A 12,316-nucleotide genomic window follows, 5' to 3' on the forward strand; every position below is an offset into this window, starting at 1 on the left:
CTAAAATGAAGAATTAAATTAAAATGTATTTATTATTCTTTACAATAAAAAGAAAAAAATACTTGAACATTGATTTTAATTGTCAGGAAAGAAGAGGAAGGAATTTAAAAGGTAAAAAGGTATATGTGTTTAAAAATCCTAAAATCATTTTTAAGGTTGTATTTTTTCTCTAAAATTGTCTTTCTGAAAGTTATAAGAAGCAAAGTAAAAAAATAAATGAATCTATTTAAACAAGTGAAGACCAAGTCTTTAAAATATTTTCAAATCCTATTTGAGTTTTGTCTCTCTTAGAATTAAAAATGTCGAGCAAAGCGAGACCAGCTTGCTAGTAAATAAATACAATTTAATAATAGATGCGGCTCCCTGGTAAGTGCTGCTATTTGAGCTATTTTTAGAACAGGCCAGCGGGCAACTCATCTGGTCCTTACGAGCCACCTGGTGCCCGCGGGCACCGCGTTGGTGACCCCTGATATAGCATATAGCAGTTAGCATCCCATGACCCACAATGCACTTCTGCCATGACCCGAATTCTTATTGATTGACATGTGTGACGATGGCGCATCTCAGGGTTGGGGAGGAGACCCTGCCCCAAGTGGAGGAGTTCAAGTACCTAGGAGTCTTGTTCACGAGTGAGGGAAGAGTGGATCGTGAGATCGACAGGCGGATCGGTGCAGCGTCTTCAGTAATGCGGACGTTGTACCGATCCGTTGTGGTGAAGAAGGAGCTGAGCCGGAAGGCAAAGCTCTCAATTTACCTGTCGATCTACGTTCCCATCCTCACCTATGGTCATGAGCTTTGGGTCATGACCGAAAGGATAAGATCACGGGTACAAGCGGCCGAAAAGAGTTTCCTGGCTCTCCCTTAGAGATAGGGTGAGAAGCTCTGCCATCCGGGAGGAACTCAAAGTAAAGCCGCTGCTCCTCCACATCGAGAGGAGCCAGATGAGGTGGTTCGGGCATCTGGTCAGGATGCCACCCGAACGCCTTTTAGGGCACGTCCAACCGGTAGGAGGCCACGGGGAAGACCCAGGACACGTTGGGAAGACTATGTCTCCCGGCTGGCCTGGGAACGCCTCGGGATCCCCCGGGAAGAGCTAGACGAAGTGGCTGGGGAGAGGGAAGTCTGGGTTTCCCTGCTTAGGCTGTTGCCCCCGCGACCCGACCTCGGATAAGCGGAAGATGATGGATGGATGGATGGATGTGTGACGATTGCTGACATTTTCTTCGTCTGTTCCGCGAATGAGATAAATAATATTATTTGATATTTCACGGTATTGTGTTAATAATTTCACACATAAGTCGCTCCAGAGTATATGTCGCATGAAAAAAAAAAACTGCGACTTATAGTCCGAAAAATACGTTACATTTTCGTAAGAATTTGTTTTCTTTTGTATTCTTTTTTTAATGAGTTAAGTAACGTTTATGACAACTTTTTTCCAAAACACAATATAGAATGTGAGCTACAACAGGACAATGCATACATTTATCATTCTTTTTCAAAACGCTTACAAAAAAAGTGAGACCCCAAAAATGTACTTTGGGACCTCATTTTTATGACTCGATGGGGTCCCCGGGACCCCATTTGGAAAAATTCCCAGCGCCAACCCTGTGTACGTGTGCTCTAGATCGAGTTGGCCATTCTGAAGTTCCCCTACGACTCGTGGGGTACGCCCTTCCAGCAGCTCAAGCAGGTGGTGGACGAGCCCTCCCCGCAGCTGCCCGCGGACCGCTTCTCTCCAGACTTTGTAGACTTCATCTCCCAGTGGTGAGAGCCACTTGGAAATTGTTCAAAAACCATGTATATGTAAAGCGCACTTTGGTAAATGGCCAGCAGAGGGAGGTGTTCTCCACGTATTAACCTCAGCTTTCTTCTGTGTGCTCACAGTTTAAGAAAGAAGCCGAATGAGAGACCGGCTTATACAGAATTAATGGTAAGTGTTTTTTTTTTTTTTTTTTGCATTTTAATAACGATGTGTTCTCGTACGGGGGATAAAAGACAAAATATGGATATTGCCCTTAATTTGGCTCCACGGTGGCGGAGGGGTTAGTGCGTCTGCCTCACAATACGAAGGTCCTGCAGTCCTGGGTTCAAATCCAGGCTTGGGATCTTTCTGTGTGGAGTTTGCATGTTCTCCCCGTGAATGCGTGGGTTCCCTCCGGGTACTCCGGCTTCCTCCCACCTCCAAAGACATGCACCTGGGGATAGGTTGATTGGCAACACTAAATTGGCCCGAGTGTGTGAATGTTGTCTGTCTATCTGTGTTGGCCCTGCGATGAGGTGGAGACTTGTCCAGGGTGTACCCCGCCTTCCGCCCGATTGTAGCTGAGATAGGCGCCAGCGCCCCCCGCGACCCCGAAAGGGAATAAGCGGTAGAAAATGGATGGATAGATATTGCCCTTAATTTGGCAAATATTTTGGCATCAACCTGCTGTCACTTTTAATGCAATGGGGTTCCTTTTATGCCCCACATTAAAATATTTGTTGTAATATCAAATGTAGATTTGAACTGGAGGATTACTTTTAGAATGATCTTTTTCCCCGTTAAAAAATACAAAATTTATAAAGTGTACCCCTTTGTAAAAAAAAAAAAAAAGTATAAGCTGTATATCAATCAATCAATCAATGTTTACTTATATAGCCCTAAATCACTAGTGTCTCAAAGGGCTGCACAAACCACTACGACATCCTCGGTAGGCCCACATAAGGGCAAGGAAAACTCACACCCAGTGGGACGTCGGTGACAATGATGACTATGAGAACCTTGGAGAGGAGGAAAGCAATGGATGTCGAGCGGGTCTAACATGATACTGTGAAAGTTCAATCCATAATGGATCCAACACAGTCGCGAGAGTCCAGTCCAAAGCGGATCCGACACAGCAGCGAGAGTCCCGTTCACAGCGGAGCCAGCAGGAAACCATCCCAAGCGGAGGCGGATCAGCAGCGCAGAGATGTCCCCAGCCGATACACAGGCAAGCAGTACATGGCCACCGGATCGGACCGGACCCCCTCCACAAGGGAGAGTGGGACATAGAAGAAAAAGAAAAGAAACGGCAGATCAACTGGTCTAAAAAGGGAGTCTATTTAAAGGCTAGAGTATACAAATGAGTTTTAAGGTGAGACTTAAATGCTTCTACTGAGGTGGCATCTCGAACTGTTACTGGGAGGGCATTCCAGAGTACTGGAGCCCGAAATGAAAACGCTCTATAGCCCGCAGACTTTTTTTGGGCTTTGGGAATCACTAATAAGCCGGAGTCCTTTGAACGCAGATTTCTTGCCGGGACATATGGTACAATACAATCGGCAAGATAGGATGGAGCTAGACCGCGTAGTATTTTATACGTAAGTAGTAAAACCTTAAAGTCACATCTTAAGTGCACAGGAAGCCAGTGCAGGTGAGCCAGTACAGGCGTAATGTGATCGTACTTCCTTGTTCTTTTCAAAAGTCTAGCAGCCGCATACAAAATTCTAATAACCGCTTAATGTGCGGGAAATCACAAAAACATTTTTTTTATTAGTTGAGTAAACAAATGTCACACAAGAGGAATTAGGGCAGGGGTAGGGAACCTATGGCTCGCGAGCCAGATGTGGCTCTTTTGATGACTGCATCTGGCTCTCAGGTAAATCTGAGCTGACATTGCTTAACACGATAGATAATGAATAATTCCACATGTAAACAGTGTTAAAATAACGTTCAAAATATAAACGGTGGAAGAGGGGTTAGTGCGTCTGCCTCACAATACGAACTTCCTGCAGTCCTGGGTTCAAATCCAGGCCGGGATCTTTCTGTGTGGAGTTTGCATGTTCTCCCCGTGAGTGCGTGGGTTCCCTCCGGGTACTCCGGCTTCCTCCCACCTCCAAAGACATGCACCTGGGGATAGGTTGATTGGCAACATTAAATTGGCCCTAGTGTGTGAGTGTGAATGTTGTCTGTCTATCTGGGTTGGCCCTGCGATGAGGTGGCGACTTGTCCAGGGTGTACCCCGCCTTCCGCCCGATTGTAGCTGAGATAGGCGCCGGCGCCCCCCGCGACCCCGAAAGGGAATAAGCGGTAGAAAAATGGATGGATGGATATAAAATATTCTCATGCTTTTTTATGTTCAAGAAGTTGCGTTAATGGTAAGAAGTAATTTATTTATTATCGGTTAGTGTGGGGCTTGCCCTCCTGGGGGTTCTTCAGATCACCGAGCACCGACATGAAGGCCTCTTTTAGGGTTACAGTATTGTTTTATTTTTCAATAAGTCTCTCAGTCGCTTTCCAGCAATTGTCTTTTTCATTTTCGTCCTCACTCGCGCTCTGGCTCCAGCCCCAACCCCGTCTCTCCTCCTGGGTGCTGCTTATAACAGAGCGACAGGTGATTAGATAACAAGGCCCAGGTGGGCCATCTACGCTGATTAAGGCCGGTCCTGGCCACACCCCGCTTCGCTGCAGGCCTGCAGGCCACGCCCCCCTCCACAATTAGCTTCTGAATAACAATGAGATCTATTATACTCTAGAAATGCTGGTCTAACTTAAAAATGCACGTGTTTAGTTGTGTACAGTGTTAAAAAGATATTAAATGGCTCTTAGGGAAATACATTTGAAAATATTTGGCTTCTTGGCTCTCTCAGCCAAGAAGGTTCCCGACCCCTGAATTAGGGTATTAAAATGTCATTTAAGGTGCTTAAAAAGTAACAATGTTTTAAAAAGTGCCACTTAAAACCTTCTTTCCCCCCTCTTTGCCTTACAGAAACATCCCTTTTTCACCTTGCATGACTCCAAAGAGACAGACGTGGCCAGCTTCGTCAAGGTCGTCCTGGACGACTGATCCCGTGTCGGCGCCGCTTCTCACTCAATCAACGCACCGACGATGGCCTACTGTTTTTTTTTTTGTTTTGTTTTGTTTTGGTTTGTTTAGAGAGAAGAGAAAGAAATGAAATGACGGACTCTCGTGCAGCCGCGCTCAGCAGGAAGAGAGAAGATTGATGCAAACATTAACTGGAGAGGTTTGACCCCGAAAACTCGCTCAATGAACTTTGTGGCTTTTATTTCCCCGATTCTTTTAACAGAGACGGACATTTTTTCTTTTTTTTCTTTTGACACGTTTATTACAATTTTAGTGTCGTCGCGGCGTTTTGATACTGTATATTGTCCGCGTGTGTGTGCGTGTGAGAATCCTGCCCGTATTGCATCATCACGACGCCAGTTTTAACCCTCTCCTCGGGTCACCCGATATTGTCAAGAGGTCACGCTGGGAAAGGGGAGGAGCTACAAATCGTCAAATCAATCAAAAAACACTAATATGATATAAAAAGAAAAAACATGTCTGGAAATAAAAATCTAAACATATAGCAACACATAATTACCCAGGGAAGGGGTGTCCAAACCTTTTAAAGATTAATCGATACCTTTTACGCGTTCGATAAAAAGCTATCTGAACAAAACATCCACATCTATATAAACAGCATATTAATGCTCCTAATACAGTGGGGCAAAAAAGTATTTAGTCAGCCATCAATTGTGCAAGTTCTCCCACTTAAAATGATGACAGAGGTCTGTAATTTTCATCACTGTGAGAGACAGAATGTGACAAAAAAAATCCTAGGATTCACATTGTAGGAATTTTAAAGAATTTATTTGTAACTTATGGTGGAAAATAAGTATTTGGTCAACCATTCAAAGCTCTCACTGATGGAAGGAGGTTTTGGCTCAAAATCTCACGATACATGGCCCCATTCATTCCTTCCTTAACACGGATCAATCGTCCTGTCCCCTTAGCAGAAAAAACAGCCCCAAAGCATGATGTTTCCACCCCCATGCTTCACAGTAGGTGTGGTGTTCTTGGGATGCAACTCAGTATTCTTCTTCCTCCAAACACGACGAGTTGAGTTTATACCAAAAATGGATACATGGATGATACAGCAGAGGATTGGGAGAATGTCATGTGGTCAGATGAAATCAAAATAGAACTTTTTGGTATAAACTTAACTCGCGGTGTTTGGAGGAAGAAGAATACTGAGTTGCATCCCAAGAACACCATACCTACTGTGAAGCATGGGGCTGTTTTTCTGCTAAAGGGGACAGGACGATTGATCCGTGTTAAGGAAAGAATGAATGGGGCCATGTATCATGAGATTTTGAGCCAAAACCTCCTTCCGTCAGTGGGAGCTTTGAATGGTTGACCAAATACTTATTTTCCACCATAATTTACAAATAAATTCTCTAAAATTCGTACAATGTCAATTCCTGGATTTTTTTTTCACATTCTGTCTCTCACAGTTGAAGTGTACCTATGATGAAAATGACAGACCTCTGTCATCATTTTAAGTGGGAGAACTTGCACAATCGGTGGCTGACTAAATACTTTTTTTGCTTCACTGTATATCTTAACAATAATGAATTCATTGTATTTTTTTACTTCCTAAAAAAAAAAAAAAAAGTCTTTGGACACCCCTGGTCCAAGCCAACCTTTAACTGACTCCACTGTTGCCATGGATACCAACCTGGAAATGCCATCAAATTATTTTACATTTTTAGCCGGATTTAAAATTAGTTTTTCTTGTTTTTTCACCTAAGGCGCTTGTTTGTGTCTTTTCTTTTTATGCCTCACACACACACACACACACACACACATGCATTGTTAGGGGGAATAATTTATATGTTGAAGATGTAAATACTATCTCCTTGTTGTTTTTTTTTTTTTTAATGTAACACTGTCTGACTCCGACAGTGCAGCTGAGTGTCTGGTAGTAGTTTTATTTTATTGCAGTGTGACATACATACATACATACATACATAAAGATCTTTTTAGCAGGGCCTATTTCGGATGTGCCGCTCAGGTTCCCGCGGCCCACTCCCGCCCGAGCCCCTCTATGCAGCATCAGGACCGACTCCCCCAAGTGTTCCCAGACTGTGATGTCAGTAGTGTTGCTCCGCTTTACACTGTAGTGCCGCCTCCTTCCACCTCCTTTGTGATTTGGGACTTATAAGGGAATGTGAGCAACACCGTAAACAAGCTGCTGTTATTGCCCCCCCCCCCCCCCCCCCCACCCCATCCTCCTTTTTAAGAAGAAAAAAAAAAAAAGCCCCCCTCCGGCCTCTCTTTTTAGGAGTGTAAAAGTGGACTTTTTACACCGGCTCACAATGAGAACGGAACACTTGCTCTACCTCTTAATCCTTCACTCTATTTGCCACCTGCTCATTTTGGTGGGACTGACAAACTTGAACTTTGGAAAGACAAAAAAAAAAGAAAAGAAAAAAAAAGAAAATAATAAATAAAGGCTTTATTGTTCCGTACGACTGCTTTGGATGTTTTTATGTCGTTGCATTGTGCGTTTTGGCGTGGTTGCACGTACAGACTTGGAAAGAACATACACACCCTGTTTCCATAGGAGTTGGGAAATTGTGTTAGATGTAAATATAAACGGAATACAATGATTTGCAAATCCTTTTCAACTCATATTCAATTGAATGCATTACAAAGACAAGATATTTGATGCTCAAACAAATAATACAAATAATAGTTATCTTAAAATTTCATGGCTGCAACAAGTGCCAAAGTAGTTGGGAAAGGGCATGTTCACCACTGTGTTACATCACTTTCTTTTAACAACACTCAATAATAATACCTTCTTGCTTGATGTACAGCTTAAGTTTTTCAAAAGTCCGGGGTCTCTGTTGTCGTATTTTAGGCTTCAAAATTTTCAGTGGGAGACAGGTCTGGACTACAGACCTGTCTCCTATGAAGCCATGCTGTTGTAACAAGTGGTGTGGCATTGTCTTGCTGAAATAAGCAGGGGCGTCCATGATGACATTGCTTGAATGGCAATATATGTTGCTCCAAAACTTGTATGTACCTTTCAGCATTAATGGTGCCTTCGCAGATGTGTAAGTTACCCATACCATCACAGATCCTGCCTTTTGAACTTTGCGCCTATAACAATCTGGATGGTTCTTTTCCTCTTTGTTCCCGAGGACACAAATGTCCATAGTTTCCAAAAACAATTTGAAATGTGGACTCGTCAGACCACAGAACACTTTTCCACTTTGCATTAGTCCATTTTAGATGATCTCGGGCCCAGAGAAGCTGGCTGCGTTTCTGGATGCCTTGGGCACTAATACACCCCCATACCATCACACATGCTGGCTTTTCATCTTTACGCCTAGAACAATCCGGTTGGTTTTTTTCCTCTTTGATCCAGAGGACACAACGTCCACAGTTTCCCCCAAAAAATTGAAATGTGGACTCATCAGACCACAGAACACTTTTCCACTTTATATCGGTCCATCTTAAAAGAGCTTAGGCCCAGCAAAGCTGGCGGCGTTTCTGGGTGTTGTTGATAAATGGCCTTTGCTTTGCATAGTAGAGCCTTAACTTGCACTTACAGATGTAGCGACAAACTTTATTTAGTGACGGTGGTTTTCTGAAGTCTTCCTGAGTCCATGTGGTGATATCCTTTAGAGATTGATTTCGTTTTTTGATACAGTGCCGTCCGAGGGATCGAAGGTCACGATCATTCAATGTTCGTTTCCGGCCATGCCGCTTACGTGGAGTGATTTCTCCAGATTCTCTGAACCTTTTGATGATATTATAGACCGTAGATGTTGAAATCCCTAAATTTCTTGCAGTTGCACTTTGAGAAGCGTTGTTCTTAAACTGTTTGACTATTTTGCTCACACAGTTGTGGACAAAGGGGTGCACATTTTTTGGGAAGCTGTTTTTATACCGAATCATGACACCCACCTGTTCCCAATTAGCCTGCACAGTTCCAAATAAGTGTTTGATGAGCATTCCTCAACTTTATCAGTATTTATTGCCACCTTTCCCAACTTTTTTGTCACGTGTTGCTGGCATCAAATTCTAAAGTTAATAGTTAATGATTATTTGATTAAATGTTTATCAGTTTGAACATCAAATATGTTGTCTTTGTAGCATATTCAACTGAATATGGGTTGAAAATGATTTGCAAATCATTGTATTCTGTTTATATTTACATCTAACACAAATTCCCAACTCATAGGGAAGGGGGGTTTGTAATGTCATGGCTGTCTTGAGTTTCCAATCATTTCTACAACTCTTATTTTTTTGTGATAGAGTGATTGGAGCACATACTTGTTGGTCGCAAAACACATTCATGAAGTTTGGTTCTTTTGTGAATTTATTATGGGTCTACTGAAAATGTGAGCAAATCTGCTGGGTCAAAAGTATACATACAGCAATGTTAATATTTGCTTACATGTCCCTTGGCAAGTTTCACTGCAATAAGGCGCTTTTGGTAGCCATCCACAAGCTTCTGGTTGAGTTTTTGACCACCTTTGTTGACAAAATTGGTGCAGTTCTGCTAAATGTGTTGGTTTTCTGACATGGACTTGTTTCTTCAGCATTGTCCACACATTTAAGTCAGTACTTTTGAGAAGGCTATTCTAAAACCTTAATTCTAACCTGATTTAGCCATTCCTTTACCACTTTTGACATGTGTTTGGGGGTCATTCTCCTGTTGGAACACCCAACCTCGCCCAAGACCCAACCTCCGGGCTGATGATTTTAGGTTGTCCTGAAGAATTTGGAGGTAATCCTCCTTTTACAGATGAAACAAAAACTGAGCAGTTTGGTCACAATACCCAGCGATATGTTTGGAGGAGAAAAGGTGAGGCCTTTTGTTGGATTAATTGTAAATAAGTTATCTCATTTTATTCAAAAATGCTTCCGCCCGATTGTAGCTGAGATAGGCGCTAGCGCCCCCCGCGACTCCAAAAGGGAATAAGCGGTAGAAAATGGATGGATGTATGGATTTTTTGACACTTGGAAAGAAATCCCGACTTTTTGACAATTAGAAAAAATTCAGACATTTTGACACTTGGAAAAAATCCCGACTTTTTGACGTTTCGAAAAGACTCCCGACTTTTTGAGAGTTAGAAAAAATCCTGACTTTTTCACACTTAGAAAAAAATCCCGACTTTTTGACATTTAAAAAAAAAAAAATTACGACTTTTTGACGCTAAGGAAAAATTCCCGACATTTTGACACTTACAAAAAATCCCGACTTTGTGACCAAAAAAATCACGACTTTTTGCCACTTAAAACAATTTCGACTTTTTAACACTCAGAAAAAATCCCTACTTTTTGATGCTTAGAAAAATCCAGACTTTTTGAACAAAAAAATCCAGACTTTTCGACCCAAAAATTCCTAACCTTTTGACACTTGGAAATTATCCAGACATTTTTACACGTAACAAAATTTAGACTTTTTGACACTTGGAAAAAAGCCAGACTTTTTCAATCAATCAATCAATCAATTACTTATATAGCCCTATGGGACGGCGTGGCGCAGTGGGAGAGTGGCCGTGCGCAACCCGAGGGCCCTGGTTCAAATCCCACCTAGTACCAACCTCGTCACGTCCGTTGTGTCCTGAGCAAGACACTTCACCCTTGCTCCTGATGGGTGCTGGTTGGCGCCTTGCATGGCAGCTCCCTCCATCAGTGTGTGAATGTGTGTGTGAATGGGTGAATGTGGAAGTAGTGTCAAAGCGCTTTGAGTACCTTGAAGGTAGAAAAGCGCTATACAAGTACAACCCATTTATTTATTTATATTTATTGTTTGGTCATGTATTGTGTAGACCAGGGGTGCCCATTACGTCGATCGCGAGCTACCAGTCGACCGCGGGGGGTGTGTCAGTCGATCTCCAGCCAGGCTTTTAAAAAAAATAGACCTAAAAATAGTGATCATCAATCTTCACCAAGACGTCACTTAAATGACATTCACGGTACCGGAGGGTCTTGTGAGATGACGCTGGCTGCTGCAAGATCATTATTATGAAAATATGACCGAGAGAAGGCGAGAAACACTTTTTATTTCATACAGACTCTCGCGCCGTACCTTCCGTCAAAACTCCAAAGGCCGACTGCACATTTCCTATCTTCGCAATAAAAGCCCTGCTTCATGCTGCCTGCGCTAACTAAATACAGAGTCTCGGAAAACTGGCGTGCACAAGCGATCCCTCAGAAAGCTGGCGTTCACATCATTTGTGCACGCCAGCTTTCCGAGACTCTTATTTTGTTAGCGCAGGCAGCATGAAGCAGGGCTTTTATTGTGAAGATAGGAAATGTGCAGTCGGCCTTTAGAGTTTTGACGGAAGGGACGGCATGAAAGTCTGTTGAAATAAAAAGTGTTTCTCGCCTTCCTCTCTGTCATTTTTTCATAATAATGAACTGGCAGCAGCCAGCGTCATCTCACAAGACCCTCGGGTGCCAGTGAATGTCAATCAAGCAAGCTACGGAATTTGCCGCCAATGTTTTTCTTGTAAAGTGTATGGAAGCTGGATGAATTAGATGCCAAAAACCAACCACTTTCATGTGGTATTGTACAGAAAGGACAACTTTTTTTCTCCTCCATTTGAAAATGTGGGCGTTATCATCATTACTGTCTGATTCCAATCAATGCAAGTCATCAGAATCAGGTAATACACCAACTTATATTCTTGTCTTTGTGAAAGAAGGACATCTATATGTGTTACACATGCTTGTATTATCATTAAAAACATTTAACTTGTTTACAAAAATGTCTCTTTCATAAATAAATAAATATAAATGATATATATAAATGAGGTAGATCCCCTCCAGTTGGTCAATTGAAAAGTAGCTCGCCTGCAGAAAAAGTGTGGGCACCCCTGGTGTAGACAAACTGAAGAGAAATGAAACTTGGGGTTAAATTGAAATTAGGTTGACTTACCAACTTCAAAGAGGAATTGGCAGATGGCACAGAGCCACGCAGGAAGTTGCTGTATCTTTTGTACTCTCTATTTGCATGTGTTAAGTTCTCACCACAGGTGTTAGGTTTCCAACACAGCTGCAAATACCCCCTCCTCCCTTAGTGCAGCTGTGTGTGTGCTTGTAATGTAGGGCTTTCCCAAATGAATTAAAAGGCGAGGAGAGTGGAGAAAGTTTTCCGAGTCACAGTGGCAGAGGGGTTAGTGCGTCTGCCTCACAATATGAAGTTCCTGCAGTCCTGGGTTCAAATCCAGGCTCGGGATCTTTCTGTGTGGAGTTTGCATGTTCTCCCCGTGAATGCGTGGGTTCCCTCCGGGTACTCCGGCTTCCTCCCACTTCCAAAGACATGCACCTGGGGATAGGTTGATTGGCAACACTAAATTGGCCCTAGTGTGTGAATGTGAGTGTGAATGTTGTCTGTCTATCTGTGTTGGCCCTGCGATGAGGTGGCGACTTGTCCAGGGTGTACCCTGCCTTCCGCCCGATTGTAGCTGAGATAGGCGCCAGCGCCCCCCGCGACCCCGAAAGGGAATAAGCGGTAGAAAATGGATGGATGGAAGTAGGATCCCGTA

At 43.0% G+C, this 12,316-nt stretch overlaps 1 protein-coding gene across 1 annotated transcript in view; it reads left to right on the forward strand.

Moving 5' to 3' along the window:
* Nucleotides 1–7,273, forward strand: part of map2k6 (mitogen-activated protein kinase kinase 6) — a 50,605-nt gene extending 43,332 nt beyond the window's left edge. Inside the window, exons 10-12 of the mRNA XM_061884956.1 lie at nt 1,625–1,764; nt 1,885–1,930; nt 4,728–7,273. Coding sequence (XP_061740940.1) covers nt 1,625–1,764; nt 1,885–1,930; nt 4,728–4,805 — 264 coding nt within the window. The 3' untranslated portion in view covers nt 4,806–7,273. The remainder of the gene's footprint in view (nt 1–1,624; nt 1,765–1,884; nt 1,931–4,727) is intronic.
* Nucleotides 7,274–12,316: the final 5,043 nt, after the last annotated feature.

The sequence above is a fragment of the Nerophis ophidion genome, linkage group LG23, assembly GCF_033978795.1.
Source record: "Nerophis ophidion isolate RoL-2023_Sa linkage group LG23, RoL_Noph_v1.0, whole genome shotgun sequence".
Taxonomy (NCBI): Eukaryota; Metazoa; Chordata; class Actinopteri; order Syngnathiformes; family Syngnathidae; genus Nerophis; species Nerophis ophidion.